The sequence below is a fragment of the Erinaceus europaeus genome, chromosome 7 (genome assembly GCF_950295315.1).
Source record: "Erinaceus europaeus chromosome 7, mEriEur2.1, whole genome shotgun sequence".
NCBI classification, from domain to species: domain Eukaryota; kingdom Metazoa; phylum Chordata; class Mammalia; order Eulipotyphla; family Erinaceidae; genus Erinaceus; species Erinaceus europaeus.
The window spans coordinates 58,600,268-58,619,945 of NC_080168.1; the positions used below are offsets into that span (position 1 = coordinate 58,600,268).

The window sequence follows — 19,678 nt, forward strand, 5'->3', positions numbered from 1 at the left end:
CTGTCCTATCCAACAACAACGACAACAATAACAATAACAATAATAACTACAACAATAAAACAACAAGGGCAACAAAAGGGAATAAATAAATAAATGTTAAAAAGATAAGTGATAAGGTAAATTTTGATATATGAGTATATAGATATAATATAGACTTACAACATCTCATGAAATCTTCCTCATGAGCTGTTAAGCCTTAACAAAATTCTTATTGAGTTAGAACCTCTTTGTATGTATATAAATATGTTCTCATTTGTACAGTCAGCTTTATCAGATGCGAAACAAAAATCAAAGCACCTTCTACATGATGTACTATATCTTCCAAGTACACTATTTTTGTTGCTGTTTGGGACAAAATGAAATCATCAAGTGTCTAAATGTGAAATCTGAGTAGCAGAGCCCGACATGTATAAAGAGGTCACCATTACCAGCACCCACCTTAATAAAGCATCATAGAGTTTCTTTCCAAACTTTTCTTTCAGGGCATGTGCCGTGTCCCTGTATGAAAAGAAACAGGTTTTAAATTTATTTATTTATTTATTTATAAAATGGAAATATTGACAAGACCATAGAATAAGAGGCATATGGGGGTTGGGCAGTAGCACAGCAAGTTAAACTCACATGGCACAAAGCTCAAGTACCAGCTTAAGGATCCCAGTTGGAGCCCCCAGCTCCCCACCTGCAGGGGGGTTCACTTCACAAGTGATGAAGCAAATCTGCAGGTGTCTATTTTTCTCTCCCCCTCTCTGTCTCCCCTCCTCGATTTCTCTCTGTCACAACAACGTCAATGGCAAAAATAATAATAAGGACAATAACAAGGGCAACAAAATGGGGGGGGGAGGAAAATGGCCTCCAGGAGCAGTGGATACATAGTGCAGGCACCAACTCCAGCAATAACCCTGGAGGAAAAAAAAAAAGAGGCATACAGTTGCCACCACCAGAACTCCATATCCCATCCCTTCCCTTGAAAGCTTTCCTATTCTTTTTTTAAATATTTATTCCCTTTCGTTACCCTTGTTGTTTTATTGTTGTAATTATTATTTTGTTGTTGTTGTTGTTGATGTCATTGTTGAATAGGACAGAGAGAAATGGAGAGAGGAGGGGAAGACAAAGGGGGAGAGAAAGACACCTGCAGAACTGCTTTACCGCCTGTGAAACAACTCCCCTGCAGGTGGGGAGCTGGGGGCTGGAACTGGGATCCTTACGGCAGTCCTTGAGTTTTGCGCCCCATGCGCTTAACCTGCTGCACTACCGCCTGACTCCCAGCTTTCCTATTCTTTATCCCTCGAGGATCATTATGGGTTTTTGAAGGTGAAAGGTCTGGCTTCTGTAACTGCTGGACATGGGCATTGACAGGTCAATCCATACTCCCAGCCGATCTCTGTTTTAAGTATTTGCCATGACAGTTACTGCTGTTAAGTCAGTATTCTTTAAAAGCACCACTGTGTAACATCTTCCATTAGTTTTTTTCTTAATATTATTATTTATTTATTACTGGATAGAGAGAGAGAAATTGAGAGGGAAGGCGGAGATAGAGAAAGAGACAGACACCTGCAGCCCTGCTCACCACTTGTGAAGCTTTCCCCCTGCATGCAGGTGGGGATTGGGGGCTTGAACCTGGGTCCTTATGCACTGTAATGTGTGTGCTTAACCAGGTGCACCACTGCCTGGCCCCTTTCTTCCATCATTTTTCTACTTGTCAGTTTAGTTTGCGCTGAACATTTGGAACTGAGGTCACAGAACACCCTAACCAACCTAGTGAGCTTAATTCTTTTTGATTGAAGATCACCAGAGGAGGTGGAGAGGAAATGGAAGAAGAAACTGAATAAGACCGGAAGATCTGTTGATGATTGTTGAGTCTGTGTTCTAGGCAGGCAGTGAGCCACACTATATTAAGTGATTACTTTGGTGAACGGTTTTTAGATTTTGACATGGATATTGGTGTGGGCTGGTGGGGGTGGCAGGGGTAGGGAAAGCATAGAACTTTGGTGGTGGGTGTGGTGTGGAAATATACCTTTGTAATTTGATGATCTTATAAACCAGTACTAAATCACTAACAAAATAGAATTTTTTTTTTAATTCCACAATACTTTCTTTTAAAGTCAACCTCATGTTAAAGATTTCCACAGTGCCTTTTCCTTCCATATTAGCACATGCCAGAGGGTTTTTTTTTTTTTTTTTCAGTAACATAGTTGTATGGCTCTATATAATCCAGCACTGTTGTACAGTTAGAGAACCTGGTAGCATTTGTGTTCTAACAATCTTAAGGGAAAAAGACAGTTCAAGGAGATGTTAACAGAAACATTTCACTGAAACACTATCCCTTTGCAGGGATTGCTTGAGAGCATTGACAAGGCATGAGATTACCACAGCTGCTTTCGTACTGCCTGGCCTTTCAGGGTTTCCACATTGAAGTTGTTTGTCTTGGCAGGCATAATGAAGAACACCACCACCGTGACATCACTTTTGTGCATCTGATGAAGGATTTTGGAAAACACAACAGAGTCAGCTGTTGAAGGTAAACTGTGTGACAGATGGACTCTTTAGATAGTGAAAAAACAGTATCTTTAAATCTCTTTAGAGGTGGTATTGTGGTAGCACAGCAGGTTAAGCATACATGGCGAGAAGTAAGGACCAGCATAAGGATCCCTCATTGGAGCCTTTGTTTCCTAAGGTTTTTTTTTTTTTTTTTCAGGAGTTTAAAATCAAACCTGGTTTTTAGTTAAGATTTGTCAACAAAACACCTGGAAATTTCACAGTATAAAACATTTCCCTGGGATCATTCATCTCAGATATCTAATAGTAGCTGGGCTGTATGTGGTTTGAAAAGGTAACTAAGAATACAAGATCAAAATTCATTATTTTTATTGGAAATTAGTTCATGAGGATTTAGTTTCGGTTTGTTTTATTTTTCCCCCTACCTTATTCATATTGATTTTCACAAATCAGCTCTTGATATTTTTCCTTTAAATGTCTCATATACTGCCATTGTGGTTTTTAGCCTATAGGACCAAGGATATGCTGAGCATGTTTGTTATGGTCGGCACAGTGCCAGCTGTTTTAAATACACATTTGATCAAGTCCTTAATAATAATCATGCCCAACAGATACCATTCTCCTCATTTTGCTCATGTTAAGAGAGAGAGGAGAGGTTCAATACTGTATCTGAGTTCCTCTAACAGAACTATTTACAAAGCTGGGATTTAAGGTTAGGTTCTTTTATTGTAAAATCTACATTTCCTCTTCCTGCAAATACCACCACTGGCCCAGTATCTCGCAGAAGAAAATAGCATGTCAAGCAGCTGGGGAGATGGAAGCATACACATGCTCAGAATGGCAGTCATAAGAAGGCTTATTTGTTCTAGAAATGACCTGCTGTTAACCTGAGTGCAGTCACTTACTGGTTAACCCACGACCTCTGCACTCTCAGGGCTGATGTTCTGTTCAGAACATTTACAGAAGCAGTACAGTTACAAACTGTTATTCTCTCTTCTTAAAATACAGCATATTGATGTAATAATCTTGCAACTCTATATATTAAAAAAAATACCGGGGTGGGGTGGTGGTGCACCTAGTTGAGCACACATGTTACAATAAGCAAGGACCAGGGTTCAACTCCCCAGCCCCCATCTGCAGGGGAAAGCTTTGCAAGTGGTGAAGCAGTGCTGCAGGTATCTCTCTGTCTCTCTCCCTCTCTATCTCCTCCGTCCCTCTCTATTTATGGCTGTCTCTATCCAATAAATAAATAAATATATTTAAAAAAATACCTGACAATATAGACAAACACACAAGTGAATGATGTGGCAATTCAAATGCATATTAAAGACCAAAGCTACTTTTAGAATAAGGTTGTCATTTTAACTCTTTGAAATCCCATTTTCTCTTGAAGACTGTTTAGAAAGTTAGCAAGTGTCTTCCCACAGAAGAAAGCCCTCCTATGAAAGCAATATATCATTCACCTGTACTTTCTTACCCTCAGCAGGAAATTTAGTCTGGATAAAGATTCCAGGAAGATGTCAGCTCCTTTGTTTGAAAACTCATACCTCCCAGCAATGAAAAGGAATAAAGTCTTTTCAAGATCAAAGTCCAAATGGCTAGAACAAAAAAAAAAATAGCTTAAAATGAAGAAGAATGATAGCACCTGCAATGAACCATCCACATAAATTCTGTTAAGTTGACAGAGGAGGCTAGAAAAAATAAACATTTACCTACTACCTCCTTTATATCAGAGATTCCTAGAATTATATGCTATTTTCTCATAAAGAAAAATATGAGGTTAGGGAAGTGGCTTAGCAGGTGGAGCCCTGGACTTATATGTCAGACCATATATGCCAGAACTGAGCAAAGTGGGGTTCTAGTCTCTCTCAGCCAGGATCTGTGTATTTTCACCCACCTCTCTCTCCCCCTTCCTTCTTCATCTCATTAAATAAGTAATTTTTATTTTAAAGTTTTTACTTATGAGAAAGAATGAAGGAGAGAGAGAAACAGAATATTACTCTGGCACATGCAGTGCAAGGGATAGAACTTTGCATCTCATACTTAATACTCCTGGTGCACTTAAATATGTAAATCTTTAAAAAGAGCAGAGGAACATACCCATAGAAATGACCTCGAACAAAATCTTGGATCCTGGCTTTGTACATGGCATGCAGATTTTGAAATTCATGCACCGCTGAAAATTTCTTAACATTCAAGCCATTTGGAGTAACAACGTCTAAAAAAGCAAATACACAACCCTTTTGAGAACTCTCCTTTGAGCCAGGGTATCGCCGTAAAAGAATTAGGTGTCTAGTTTCTGACTACCACAGACCTTAACCCTCCTAAAATTTCACATATAGATCACTGCAGTTGGAATTCAAGAGCACTGGACCAAAAGAACATTGAGTGATGGATACAACAAAAAGATCTAATCGATCCCAAAATTATGATTACAATAGGAAAGTCTACTCAGTTTGTCTTTACAGACCTGGACATCCACCCAAATCTCAGCTGGGATGCTTCAAGCATAACCCATTTATTCACCAAGTAGAGATTGAACAGGTCTGTGTTCCAAGTAGCCCTTGGTGTTTGGTTTTACTGCAAAACTACTGAAACTGAACATAAAAAAAAATATATATATGTAGAGATACGCATGGCACTTGGGAATGCCATTCTTCTCCTACATGATCTTGTGGTTAAAATGCTCACGCTCTAGTGTCATCCGGAACTGAGAGGTGGATACCGGACTCAGGGATGAGAGTTACCAGGCTTTCTCTTCAGCATGTGCTCAGCCTCGATGGCTGTGATTTCCGAAACCGTGGTGAACACGTGGGCACAGTGGACAGAGGCACGCTCCATGCAGTAACGATGGTAGATCTGCCTCTCCCCTGCCTCCTTGTCGATGTTAAACTGTTAACAACAGGGCACAACACAGGGACACAGGCTTACACTGACGCTTCTACCAAGCAAAACAAAAATCAGACATCTCTCTTACTGTTTTTCCTCAGGATTAGAGAATGTTATAACCACATACAAAAAGACAATGACTTAGGGTCATCTCCAGAATCTGTAGCCAGACAAACTTATGTGAAGGAAGAACAAACATCTAGATACCAGCTTGTGTTGTCTGAGTCACCCTGCCTTATCTTTGAATCCCCCTCCTCTCTGTCCTTAACACTCTACACCCCCCCCCCCAACTTCCATCTCACTCCTTAGCTCAGATCAACTCGGCTGCCCTAGTTCTCTAGGATTTGTAGATATTTAGATTCTCCCTAAGAACTTAGATGTGGTCTTCTCCTACTGATCTATTGGACAGTAGTTTATTTGCTTGACAAGCCTAAGGAGAACCCAGAAGGGTGGGGGAATTTGCTCTGTAACCTTCAGGAAAATATTCAGTATGTTTCTTGAACAGTTTCTTTTGTACAAAAGTCAAAGTTTGCTTTCCTCCAGGAAAAAACTATTGAGTTTATCACAGATCACTGGTTTGCCCTTATTAGTCGACCATTACCGTACACCAAATGGAAATTTCCCTGATCCCCAGCTTCTTAAATTCCTTGGTGACTGTTTTAAATGTTCTTCTTATGTTTACAGGTTGACCTTTAGGTAAGACTGACCTTTTTATAGGAAAACTCTCATTAGGAAAACCCATTGCCTTGCAAATGCTAGTTAGCCAGGAAAAATATTTTCTGCACTAAAGTGTCTTTGAGATATACATTCATATATCCTTCTCTCTCTTTGTCCCTTTATATTACACTACACACACACACACACACACACACACACACACACACACACTAGAATTCTACTTTTTCTTTTAAATTGGGAAAGGCCTTAGAAATCCACTTCCCAACTTCAGAATTTTAGGATTCTGAAAGAGAATCCTAAAATGCTCGATTGAATTGATTGGCAGTCATCTGTGACTTTCTGCCTTTACAGTACTCAGATGCTTTGTTAATGTTGTTACCATGATTATGTCAAAGACATACTTTTTGCTTATCTGAATTAACTGGTGGAAAATAAAAGAAATGGCTTTGGGCCATAGCATGAGGCAGTCTTAGATGAGCAAACATCTAAGACCTCCATCTTTGTTTGGAATCACATCTGCCTTCCTTGACCTATGTAAACCTGCCACCTACATACTGCAGTGTTACAAGAACAATTTGCCCACTTGGATGATGCAAAGCAGAAGGCTTGTGGTATAATTCGTATAATTCCTGTTCTCACCTCCTGTCTAGAGCTATGTGTGGAACCAGAGTTAGCGTATTTCCTGAGCTTCAGGCTGGAAGAGGAGACCACATTCATGCCTGTGTGGCCCTTTGGAATCAAGATCTGTTGCTTTAAGCTTGATAGACATCTGGTCTCTCATCACCAAACTTCACAGCTCTCTGCACAAAGCTGAACTGGATGAGCTCTTTGTCACCTCAAGAGAGGTTTCATCATGAATATTAACCAGCTAAAAGGGCATTTCTGCCATCTAGCTGGCGGGGGGAGACTGAATGATCAATACTTCTTTCACCCTCCCTTTTCTAGGTCTGGAAGGAGAGGTGGCCAGGGGAGCAGGAAGGACCACACACCTTATCGAGATGGTTGTAAAAGTCCATGTTTGCCGCACAGAGGTACCGCCCCAGCAGTGTGGCATGAGTGGTGAATATTGTGGCCAGAGGCAGCTTCTGGGCTCGGGAGAGGATCAGCCCGGTCCCGGCCTGCCATTCATGGAAGTGAGCAATGACATGCTTCTCATTCACGTGGTCTGTCACCTACAGCAGAGGGGACACATTTAGAAAAGTTCTTTATGGCATGTGCTCTTTCATGCTCACAGCCTCAAGAGTAAGTAAAGTGACCACACTCATGCATTTCATCACAGTTTAAGGGGGTCTACATATGATATGTGCTTGAAAGTATGACTGTGTTATGACTGTGTTACTGTTGTTGTGATTGCTGTTGTTTCTTGTTGTTGGATAGGACAGAGAGAAATCAAGAGAGGAGGGGAAGATGGAGAGAAAGACTGACACCTGCAGACCTGCTTTACCACTTGTGAAGTGACTCCCCTGCAGGTGGGCAGCCAGGGGCTCAAACCAGGATTCTTACACCAGTCCTTGTGCTTCGAGCCATGTGCTTAACCCACTGTGCTACTGCCTAGCCCCTGACTGTATTAGGATTTATAAGAATGTTCATAAAGTCCATATATATATATATATATATATATATATATATATATATATATATATGAAAAATTTAAAGATAAGACCATAGGGTCACTGCTAGCACAGAGCACAGCTCCCTTAAATGAGCATTTATACAAAAACTACCTTTCCCCCCCCTGCCTCCCAAAGTCTCATGTATGCCTGACTCTATTATTCTGGTGAATTTCTTTTTTAAAAATATTTATTTTACTTGGTAGGACAGAGGGAAATTGAGAGGGAGGGGGAGAGAGAACGGGAGAGAAAAAGATGGACATTTGTAGACTTGCTTCACCACTTGTGAAGCTTCCTTTCCCTATCCCAACCCCCACCCACCCACCCCCTGCAGGTGGAGAGCAGAGACTTGGACCCAAGTCCTTGCACACAGTAATATGTCTGCTTAACCAAATGTGCCACTGCGTGGCCCTCTGGTGAATTTTTTTCTCCTTGTAATTTCAGATAGAGACGGAAATAGAAAGACATCACAGTCCCCCATCACCATTCACACAGCTTTCCCTGGTGCAGTGCATGGTACTTCCAAGTAGTGCTGGAGGCTCGAACCCAGGATAAAGTGACACTCTACCAGGGGAGCTAACCTCCCAGCCCTTAAGTTGTACCTCTTTTAAGAACCAGGCTGTTAAAGAGCCAAATATCAGCATATCATTGGCTTCTTGGTCATGGTGGGGGATGCCAATCCTGCACGCTTCCCAGAGGTCCCCCTTCCAACGGTCCAGGTTGCAAGCGGAGTAGCCGACGTCAAAGAGCACCACGTAGGGACTCCCTTCTATCAGCCACCGTCCGAAATGCACCTGTCGGAGAAAGCACACAACAAGCCATGCAGGGACATCAGGGGATGCAAAGGAGGGAAAGGTGTTTGCATTTGGAAGACATTGGCTTTACTTAGGACTCAGTGACAACACCTACTGCTGGACTCCAAGCTGATGGCCAGCCACAGGCTCCCAGGTGCTTTCTACAAGATGCTTCCAAGGTGACTTATGGAGGACTGATTCCTCCCTCTTTCTCACAAACCTGCACCTTTCCCTAAGCAGGTGAGTGGACTCCTCCTGTGGGAATTCATGGGGTGGGGGCCAGGTGGTGGCAAACAAAGGTCCAGGTTTAAGCCCCTAAAGCATCTTCCCTTCAGATGGGGAGCTAGAGGCTCAAACCTGGATCTTCGCATGCAGGCCTTTTGCTTAGTACTATGTGCGATTAACTGGGTGTGCCACCACCCAGTCCCCTCACCCTCCCTCTCTATCTCCTCCTCCTCTCTCAATTTCTCTCTGTCCTATCCAGTAAAATGGAAAGAAAGAAAATGCCCACCAGGAGCAGTGGATTCATAGTGTCTGCACCGAGACAAAGCAACAACCTGGAAGGCAAATAAATAAAATTAAAAAAGAATTTATGAGGAGACAAGCTCCTGGCCTCCAAAGAGTATGGCCCCCATAAGGTATCCTAAGCCTCAGCCCTCCTCCACCCAGCCCCTTACCTGGCACCCATGTTGACTCATGGTCTCCATGGCTCTCCGTATGGTGTCATTGGGGGGTTCACACTGCTCCACCTGCGTCTTCATGTTGTGCTCAAAATAGGGGCCGATCAGAAAGTAGTTGTCTCCCCACTCATCCGCTGTGGCCTTGGCTTTGGTCTGGATCACAGTGTAGATGCCGCCAACTGTTCAAAAGGAAAGAGCCCTTTACCACTCAGGCTGAGGGACGGAAATGGCTTCCCAGCCAGAAATAAGCATGCAGGGTCCACCAAGCACAAGTTTTTTTCTTTGTTTGTTTGGGTTTTTTTCCTCCAGGGTTATTACTGGGGCTTGGTGCCTGCACTATGAATCCACTGCTCCTAGAGGCTATTTTTTCCCTTTTGTTGCCCATGTTGTTTATCATTGTTGTTGTTGTTATTGTCATTGTTGTTGGATAGGACGGAGAGAAATCAAGAGAGGAAGGGAAGACAGAGAGGGGGAGAGAAAGACACCTGCAGACCTACTTCACCGCTTGTGAAGTGATCCCCCTACAGGTGGGGAGAGGAGGGCTCAAACTGGGATCCTTTAACACTGCTTTGCGCTATGTGTGCTTAACTCACCACACTACCACCTGGCCCCTCATCTTTTCTTTTAAACAAAAATGTACTTATTTTTGTGACAGAGACCAGTGTAATGCTCTGCTCTGGCATATGTTGGTGTTACTAGATTGGTCCAGGCATGCAAGTCTGCTATGCTACTGACGCACTGTCTTTTCATATTTATCTATATGTGTGTGTGTGTGTGTATGTGTGTGTCCTCCTTTTTTTATTTGATAAAATAGAGAGAAATTGAAGGGGAGGAGATAGGGAGAGACAAAGAGAGTACACTGCAGACCTGTTTCACTGCTCCTGAAGCTTCTTCCCTCCCTGCAGGTGGAGCGTGGGGGCTTGATCCCAGGTCCTTGTGTGTGGTAATAAGTGTGCTCAACTGGGTGCACCCTCCACTCTTTTTGAATCTATGTGCACAGTTCAAAATCTCATGCGGGCCTGTCAGGAAGCATGACAACAATGGGTTGACAAGAACAGAGAAGCAACAGCATTTCACAGGAATCTGCAGAGACTGTCAGAATAAGCAGTGCAGGCTTATTTTCTTAAGAGAGAGATGGAGAGAAGAGAAGAGGAGAGGAGAGGAGAGGAGAGGAGAGGAGAGGAGAGGAGAGGAGAGGAGAGGAGAGAGAGAAAGAGAGAGAGAGAGAGAGAGAGGCAGGGAGCAGCTTCCTTCAGTGCAGTAGTGGGGGGGTGTTGGACTCAAACCCCAGTCAGGCTCATTGCAAAGTAGCACACTAGCCAGATGAGCTATTTCACCAGCCCCATCCCTGCTTTCCAAAAGGAGCAGCTGCTTAAGCCAAAGAAACAGAATGTGAAGAAGCAGTGACCAGTCATTTAGTGTAGAAGGAGACACAGCTGAGCATTTGCCAATGTCCCCATAGTATGTCAGGAAACACCGGCAGAGGCATCATGATACACAAACAGCAGCCGCAGAAAGTAGGCCAACTGCGGAAGGAGACCTTGGTCACAAAGCTGCCCTCCTCCCATTTCCTTTCTGGAGACCAGGTGGGCTACCCCCAGGGTAAGTGTCTGCCTTGCTGGGGCCCCTCCTCCCTAGTGTCCTCGCCCCTTCCCTCCCCAGCTGAGATTCCAGGACCCTCTGCCCCTCCAAGGCCTTAGGAAGCTGAGACACAGTGCGGTGTAGCTTCTGAACCCCGCTCCCCAGGTAGATTACTATTTGTGTGTAGATATATTTTATTTACTTAAAAATGCCAGAAGGCGGTTCAGCAGAGAATGAGGAGGAAGTGGGGGTGGGGGCATGTGGTACGTTCAATGCCAGGGACTGAACCTGGGACCTCGGGCTTGTGTGTCCCCACCCCAGCCGGGCTGTTCCTTCTGTCTCTGCCTTCTGTGGCACCAAACAACTGGCCTTTCACAAGGCCAAGAAGCTGGGCAATTTTATAAAACAAAGCAAAACAACACAAGACAATTTTTCTTTCTTCCTTCCTTCCTTCTTTCCTTTCTTTCTTTCTTTCTTTCTTTCTTTCTTTCTTTCTTTCTTTCTCTTTCTTCCTTTCTTCTCTTATTTCTTTTTGGAAAAAGAGAGGCCAGAGCACCAGGGACTGAGCCCCAGGACCTCCGCCTTGCAAGCCCTGTACTCCCAACCACACAGACTCTGCCTGACTGACTGTATGTCTTGTTTTTTTGTTTGTTTCCATTTTGTGCAGGCTGCACCAGGAGGTGCTGCCAGCCTTGTCTTTTAAGCAGGAGTCCTCCCCTCCTCCTGCACCTCCCCTGACTTCTGCAACACCTTCCTTCCCCTCCCCATTAGGGGGTGTGGTCTGGGGGAGATACTGCTGAGCCTCCATCTTGAGGACAGCTTGGCAGAGACAGGGAGCCTAGGGACCCAGAGAGGGCAGTGGCCCTATGAGTTTCTCAGGTTGGGCAAACATCTGGAAGCCTCACTCTACAGCCTCAGGGTAGCTCTGCCACTGTGTCAGGAGTGATGCATCATGGGTATAAACACTGCCCAGCATCAGCAAGAATATAGGCTTCTTGTGTGGGGGAAGGGCAGGGGGGAGATAGCATAATGGTTATGCAAAGAGACTATCATACCTGAGGCTACAGGTTCAGTCCCTTGTACCACCATAAGCTAGAGCTGAGCAGTGCTCTGGTAAAGGAAAAAAAAAACAAACTTAGCCAGTCAATGGCTTATTTAGAGAGAGAGAGAGAGAGAGAGAGAGAGAGAGGACATATGTAAGTAACATTGCTTACACAAGAATGTGTAGCACTGCATTACTCAAAAGACTTTAACGCCTAAGGCTTACTATCATAAGCCAGAACTGAGTAATGCTCTGGTAAAATAAATAAGTAAATAAATATTCTGCGCTACCACAGAGAGGATCACAACTGAAATAATATAGTGATAAAAATGTGCAACCAAAATTAAATAAAAATAAATGTGAAACCAGTCTAAATTGAACTAGGTAATTCACTTAACCTGTCAACTAACTTGTCTTTAATATGTATAAGATTATCTAATTAGGCAAATGGGTATGACAGGAAGATGTTTTTCAGGCAGAGGGAAGCATTGGAGTCAAGCTTTTTTTTTAAAAATAGTTTTTTAAAATTATTGTTACTTATTTGATAGAGACAGCCAGAAATTGAGAGAGAAGAGAGAGATAGAGAGGGAGACAGAAGAGACACCTGCAACACTGCTTCACTACTTGCAAAGCTTCCCTCCTGCAGGTAGGGACCAGGAGCTCTAACCCAAGCTCCTTGTGCATTGTAACATGTGCGCTCAATGAGGTGCACCACCAGCTAGCCCAGAGTCAAGCTTCTTAAGTTGAGTGCAGAGTGTGCAAATGGGGAGAAGACATTTAAAAGAGGAGGCTTGAGGTGCAGAGGTGCAGTAGCCAGGGAGAAGGGACTGGAAGAAGGGGGAATTGGGGGAGGATGCTGCACACTTAGGCAGGATATTTCCTGTGCTAGCTCTAATCGTAAATATATATATGTACACACACACACACACACACACACACACACACACACACACACACATCTTTCTGAATCAGTTTCCTGAACAGTGTTTTGTCCCTGAGCCATCGAAGTGTGAAATCCCAGAGCTAATAGAGGTTCCAATGTCAGCCTTTAACTCTATTTCCAAGATCTGGTTTTAAAGATTTATTTATTTGCTAATAAGAAAAAAAATAGGGGAGAAAACTAGAGAATCTCTCTGGCATATGCAGTACTAGAGATCAAGCTCAGGACCTCATGTTTGCAAGTCCAGTGTTTTTTGCCAGTGCACCACCTCCCTGACCACCTCAGATGAAACTTTTATTGCTTTTATATTGAGAAGAAAGTCTTTTCTTATTTTTTTCCCTGTGCCTTTTCATGAGTTCTTTGAATTCATTAGGACTGAAAGCTACTGTATCTCTAAAATGCCTTATTTCAGTTACCAGAACTTGAAATCATCTCATTGTCATGATTCATGGTCACCAGGTAGAATTGCCACCTGCAACATTTTCCAAAACATTTTCCAACTCCAAATACAGGTTTTAGCCATTTTGCCTTTTGAGTGGTGAGATAGAAAAGACAAATGTTGAAATTGTCAGATGCTGGCAGCTGGATTCCTTAACTTATGAATGAGAAGGTCTCATGTAGCCCTCCAGTGTGAAGATACTAAATGCTAACCATCTTCATGAGCCAACATAGACTTAAAAAGTTTTTTTTTCTTTACAAAAAGAAGAGTAAAAAAGACTTTTTTAAAAGAACTCAAAACAGAGGGACCGTGTGGTGGCACACTTGGTTGAGTGCACACATTACAGTACACAAAGATCTGGGTTCAAACTCCTGTTCCCCACTTGCAGGGGGAAGCTTCATAAGCAGTGCTGCAGTTATCTCTCTTTCTCACTCTATCCTCTCTCTCTCTCTTTAAATATTTTATTTATTAATGAGAAAGATAGGAGGAAAGACAGAGAAAGAACCAGACATCAGATGCTGGTACATGTGCTGCTGGGATTAAATTTGGGACCTCATGCTTGGGAGTCCAGTGCTTTATCTACTGTGCCATACTCCCAGACCATTCCAGTCTACCCTCTCTTTATCTCTTAATTTCTCTCTCCACCCAAAATAACAATAATATTAATAATACTAATAGAAATGTAAATTGTGACTTGATCAGAATCTGATAATGAGAACACTGAATCACAGCTCATGTGGCAGAAGAGGACAACATGGACACATGAAGGATGTCCACAGACCCTGCAACCAGACCCTTTTGGATCAGAACTGACAGGATTCCCTGAACCACTCAGCAAATGAGATGGGTCCACATCGATTTATGCCAGCACCAGGTACCCTTAAATATTTTCCCAGATTGCAGAAAATTGTATGAACTGTCAGCACTGTTGGTTAAGGGGGAAAAAAGAACTTAAACGTTTTCAAGGGCAAGTAGAAAGGAAAAAAGTCTTTAAAATGTGAGAGTCACTATATATATTTAATTCAATATGTATGCTTTATTCAAATCTACCATCTATAAAAAATGCACAAATCTTCAAAGAATTTCCCCTCTCCTGTAGAATAGAGTTATTTCCTTTTTTGTCACAGGGAATATACTGTTGGGTTCTGATGGTACATGCACATTTATCAAATGCTTTATTCACATTTGTCGATGGAGCCTTTCCTTATTTCTTTCCTTCTTTCTTTCTTTCTTTCTTTCTTTCTTTCTTTCTTTCTTTCTTTCTTTCTTTTTTTGCAATAGTGTATCATACCTACTGATCTTAGAGCATCCTTGTGTTTTTTTTTTTTATGTTTATGTGTTTCAAATTTAAATGCACAGAGATATAAATCTATCTCCACCTCTTAGAGAACATAGGGAGAAGATAAATTTCTTTTTTGAGGAATTCTTTACTTTAAAAAATGGTCTTGTTTGAGAGGTGATCATTATTAACTAGTTTGTTACTTTCCCCCATTTGGTGTCCAAAGCCTTGGTATAGTTTGCAAATAGCCTGAGTACTTATGAGTATTATAGATGTGCTCTTTCAGTCTGTCAGGAGTGGAGACAATTCTTAAAAGTTCCATTTCAGGGGGTCGGGTGGTAGTGCCAGCGGGTTAAGCACACGTGGTGCAAAGCGCAAGGACTGGCATAAGGATCCCGGTTCTAGCCCCCGGCTCACCACCTGCAGGGGAGTCACTTCACAGGCGGTTAAGCAGATCTGCAGGTGTCTGTCTTTCTCTCCCCCTTTCTGTCTTCTGTCTTCCCCTCCTCTCTCCATTTCTCTCTGTCCTATCCAACAATGAATGACATCAACAACAACAATAATAACCACAACAACAAGGGCAAAAAAAAAGGGGAAAAATGGCTTCCAGGAGCAGTGGATTCATGGTGCAGGCACTGAACCCCAGCAATAACCCTGGAGGAAAAAAAAAGTTCCGTTTCAGGACCAGTAGGATAGTTCACTTGGACAGTGCACCTGCTTCGCCACGTATATAATCCAGGTTCAAGACCAGATGCCACTGCACAGGAGGAAGGGTCTTTCCCCTCCCCTCTCTATCTGGAAAAATAAAGTTGTCTCAGAAGCCCTGGTGACAACAAGAACTAAAAAAAAAAAAATCCATTTCATATTGGTTGAAGCCTGACTGCAAAAGAATGTCACCCCAAGAGCAAACTTTCTCCTCCTCCTCCTCCTCCTTCTCTTCCTCCTCCTTTTCTTCTTGCCTCCAAAGTTATAGCTGGGACTTGGTGCTGGCACTATGAACCCACTGCTCCTGTGGCCATTTTTCCCATTTTTGTTGCCCTTGTTGTGTTGTGTTATTGTTATTGCTGTTGTTGTTGTTGGGTAGGACAGAGAGAAATGGAGAGAGGAGGGGAAGACAGAGAAGGGGAGAGAAAGTTAGACACCTGCCAACCTGCTTCACAGCTTGTGAAGCGACCCCCCTGCAGGGCTGGAACCAGGATCCTTATGCCAGTCCTTGCACATTTATTTTTATTTAATTTTGGTTGCACATTTTTATCACTGTATTATTTCAGTTGTGATCTTCTCTGTGGTAGCTCAGCATATTTATTTACTTATTTATTTTACCAGAGCACTACTCAGTTCTGGCTTATGATAGTAAGCCTTAGGCGTTAAAGTCTTTTGAGTAATGCAGTGCTACACATTCTTGTGTAAGCAATGTTACTTACATATGTCCTCTCTCTCTCTCTCTCTCTAAATAAGCCATTGACTGGCTAAGTTTGTTTTTTTTTTCCTTTACCAGAGCACTGCTCAGCTCTAGCTTATGGTGGTACAAGGGACTGAACCTGTAGCCTCAGGTATGATAGTCTCTTTGCATAACCATTATGCTATCTCCCCCCTGCCCTTCCCCCACACAAGAAGCCTATATTCTTGCTGATGCTGGGCAGTGTTTATACCCATGATGCATCACTCCTGACACAGTGGCAGAGCTACCCTGAGGCTGTAGAGTGAGGCTTCCAGATGTTTGCCCAACCTGAGAAACTCATAGGGCCACTGCCCTCTCTGGGTCCCTAGGCTCCCTGTCTCTGCCAGGCTGTCCTCAAGATGGCTCAGCAGTATCTCCCCCAGACCACACCCCCTAATGGGGAGGGGAAGGAAGGTGTTGCAGAAGTCAGGGGAGGTGCAGGAGGAGGGGAGGACTCCTGCTTAAAAGACAAGGCTGGCAGCACCTCCTGGTGCAGCCTGCACAAAATGGAAACAAACAAACAAAAAACCAAGACATATAGTCAGTCAGGCAGAGTCTGTGTGGTTGGGAGTACAGGGCTTGCAAGCTGGAGGTCCTGGGCCTCAGTCCTTGGTGCTCTGGCCTCTCTTTTTCCAAAAAGAGAGAAGCGAAGAAAGAAAGAAAAAGAAAGGAAGAAAGAGAAAGAAAGAAAGAAAGAAAGAGAGAGAGAGAGAGAAAGAAAGAAAGGAAGAAAGAGAAAGAAAGAAAGAAAGAAAGAAAAACTGCCTTGTGTTGTTTTGCTTTGCGTCATGTGTGCTACAGCCCAGTCCATGCAAGCTTTTTCCTCTATAATTTTCTGTGAGATGTTCTAGTTGCTGCATGACACACACTCAAGCACCATAGCACCTCTCTGTTCCTACTTCTACAAAATGGCCACCAGGATTATAGCTGGGGCTTGGTGCCTGCATGATGAATCCACCAGACCTGGCAGGTATTTGTTTTATAGACACAGAGAAATGGTGGTGGGGATAGAGAGGGAAAGAGAAAAGAACACAGAGAGGTGGTCCGGTGATTAAAGCATTAGACTCTCAAGCATGATGTCCTGAGTTCGATCCCCAGCAGCACATGTACCAGAGTGACGTCTGATTCTGTCTCTCTCCTCCTTTCTCATTAATAAAAAAAATATTTAAAAAATAGAGAGATAGAGAGAGAGAGAGAGAGAGAGAGAGAGAGCTTGGAGTACTGCTTCACTGCTCATAAAGCATCCCCTCTCTAGGTGGGGAACTGGGGCTTGAACCCAAGTCCTTGTGCTTGGTAGCATGTGTGTTCAAGTGGCTGCTCCATTTCCTGGCCTCTTAGCTGATCCCCCCCACCAGTAGAGAGACAGAGAGAGAAGTAAAGAAACTGCAGCACTGAAGAAGCTTTCTTCAATACAGGGCCGATTGCTTTTGAATCAGGTCATGCACACGGCAAAGCAGTGCACTATCCAAGAGAGGTATTTCACTGGTTTTCCCTCCCCATATTCACATGCCAATTTTTCCCCTTGGATTTTGCACTATCTATCATGTTTTCCCCCAGATCTCTCTCTCTTTGGCATGCTAGTTGTAGGTTCGTGAGCTGATACAGATAGAAGGTCTTTTCCATTTTCTAATCTGGATATAAACCAGAGGCTCATCAGCACATACTGAAAAGTGAATTATTGTTTTTCCACAATGTATGCTGCTGAGTTAGGGCTTCGCCTTCCCTTTCAAACCTGTACTTTGTATTTTATTGATTTGTGTTTTCCGGGAACATCATGCGAGCGATCGTTAGTGTGAGGGTCAAGTGTCAGTCCTTTCACAAGAAAGAGAAGGTGAGCTCCCATGACACAGATGTTTGTGAGGTCCTAAACATCGATTCTTTGTCTAGAAATGCCATGGATATTGCAGAGATCACGATTCCCATGCAGTATGGTGTGTGGAACCATCTCAAATAAGGGTCTATTCTCTCTGTCTGCCTGAGAGAAGCTTTACTATTTTTCGAATGCTTAAAAGTTAGAGAGTGTGGGGGCTGGATGGTGGCTCACCTGGTTGAGTGCACATACTAAAATGCACAAAGACCCTGGTTTGAGCCCCTGGTCCCCATCTACAGGGGGAAAGCTTTGCAAGTGGTGAAGCAGTGCTGCAGGTGTCTCTCCGTCTCCCTCTCTACCCCATTCCCTCTCGATTTCTGGCTGTCTCTATCCAATAAATAAAACAAATATGATTGAGAAATATATAAAAAAGGGTCAGAGGATGTGCAAGCCATGTGAGTTTAATCTGCACAGTAGTGAACCAGGACCTCCCATGGAAAAGCTCAGTTCCTGAATGAAGGGTTGTTATTCTACAGTCAGTGGCGTATCACTTGCTGAGGCAGCAGGCCAGGTAGGAAAGAAGGTGGATATTCCTGGTAAAAGTGGCCTACATGTACTGTGTGCCCAGAACTTCACTGGCCGGCAGTTGGCTCAAATTTGAGTAGCTGCAGTCCTATGTGTGTGTGGTGGGTGGGGGTGGGGGAGATGCCTCAAGAGCAAGACCACATCTCCCCCAAAACAGCACAGTGTCAGCTCCAGATGCCCAAACAGGAGGGACTGAGACATGAGATGTGAGACCTGTTGATCTGATGAAGGACAAGTGGGGATACCAGTGTTGGTCAGGGAGTCCTGTGTATACTAGCCCTGGTTGGGACCATGTTGCTATGGGGTAGCTGGAATGCCAGTGGCATGAGTAGGCATTTCCTCACCAGGCAGGGAAACCCCAACCCCTCATGACTGTCACCCACAGTCACTGCTGGGCAGTAGTACCACAGAGAGTAGCATCTCTCTGATTCACATTTAAAGGGGGAGAGGAGGTACAGAGCTTTGGTGGTGCATGTGGTGTGGTGCTACACACCCATATGACATTAGAATCTATTAAACTGGGGCCAAGCAGTGGTGTACCCAGTTGAGTGCACACATTACCATGCACAAGGACCTGGATACAAGCCCCGGTCTCCATCTGCAGGGAGGAAGCCTCACAAGTAGTGAAGCACTGCTGCAGGTGTCTTTCTTTCTCCCGCTCTAGCTCTCTCTTCCCTCTCAATTCCTCACTGCTTCTATCCGATAAGTAAATTGATTACAAAAAATCAAGTAAATGATCGTAAAATCAGTAATAAAAAATAAAGGTAGAGTCATGGTGCTTTGCAGTGCACAGAAGTAGAGCTCAGAACTTGCATGGGTGAAGTCCCAGCATCACGTGTGTAGTGTGTAGTGTTCTGGATCTCATAAATACATAAAGAAACCTTAAGAATAAAAATGGGGGTGGTGGTAGCACAACAGGTTAAACGCATGTGGTGCAAAGCACAAGGGTCAGCATAAGGATCCTGGTTCCAGCTCCCAGCTCCCCACCTAGGGGGGTTGCTTCACAGGCGGTGAAGCAGGTCTGCAGATGTCTATCTTTCTCTTCCCCTCGCTGTCTTTCTCTCCTCTCTCAATTTCTTTGTGTCTTATCCAACAGCAACAACAGCAGTGGCAACAATAACAACAACAAAATGGGGAAAATGGCCTCCAGGAGCAGTGAATTCATAATGCAGGCACCAAGCCCCAGCAATAACACTGGAGACAGATAAATAAATAAATAAATAAATAAATAAAAATAGTGATTTATCTGTGATTAAAAGGAAATATATATATATATATATATATATATATATATATATATATATATGAATAAAAATGGGATCATGGAGTCACTCCAAATGAAAGCCAGAATGAAAATGGAGGCTTGGGCTCCTTCATTGGATGAGTAAAATTAAGAATAATGATAGGACTTGGG

General features: G+C 43.4%; 1 protein-coding gene across 1 annotated transcript in view; it reads right to left on the reverse strand.

The window, feature by feature from the left end:
* Positions 1-19,678, reverse strand: part of GYS2 (glycogen synthase 2) — a 47,874-nt gene that overhangs the window by 19,852 nt on the left and 8,344 nt on the right. Inside the window, exons 2-9 of the mRNA XM_007517888.3 lie at positions 9,145-9,326; positions 8,276-8,467; positions 7,053-7,235; positions 5,244-5,388; positions 4,597-4,714; positions 3,974-4,094; positions 2,368-2,474; positions 439-498 (exon numbers count right to left, since the gene is read on the reverse strand). Of these exons, the coding sequence (XP_007517950.1) occupies positions 439-498; positions 2,368-2,474; positions 3,974-4,094; positions 4,597-4,714; positions 5,244-5,388; positions 7,053-7,235; positions 8,276-8,467; positions 9,145-9,326 (1,108 nt within the window). The remainder of the gene's footprint in view (positions 1-438; positions 499-2,367; positions 2,475-3,973; positions 4,095-4,596; positions 4,715-5,243; positions 5,389-7,052; positions 7,236-8,275; positions 8,468-9,144; positions 9,327-19,678) is intronic.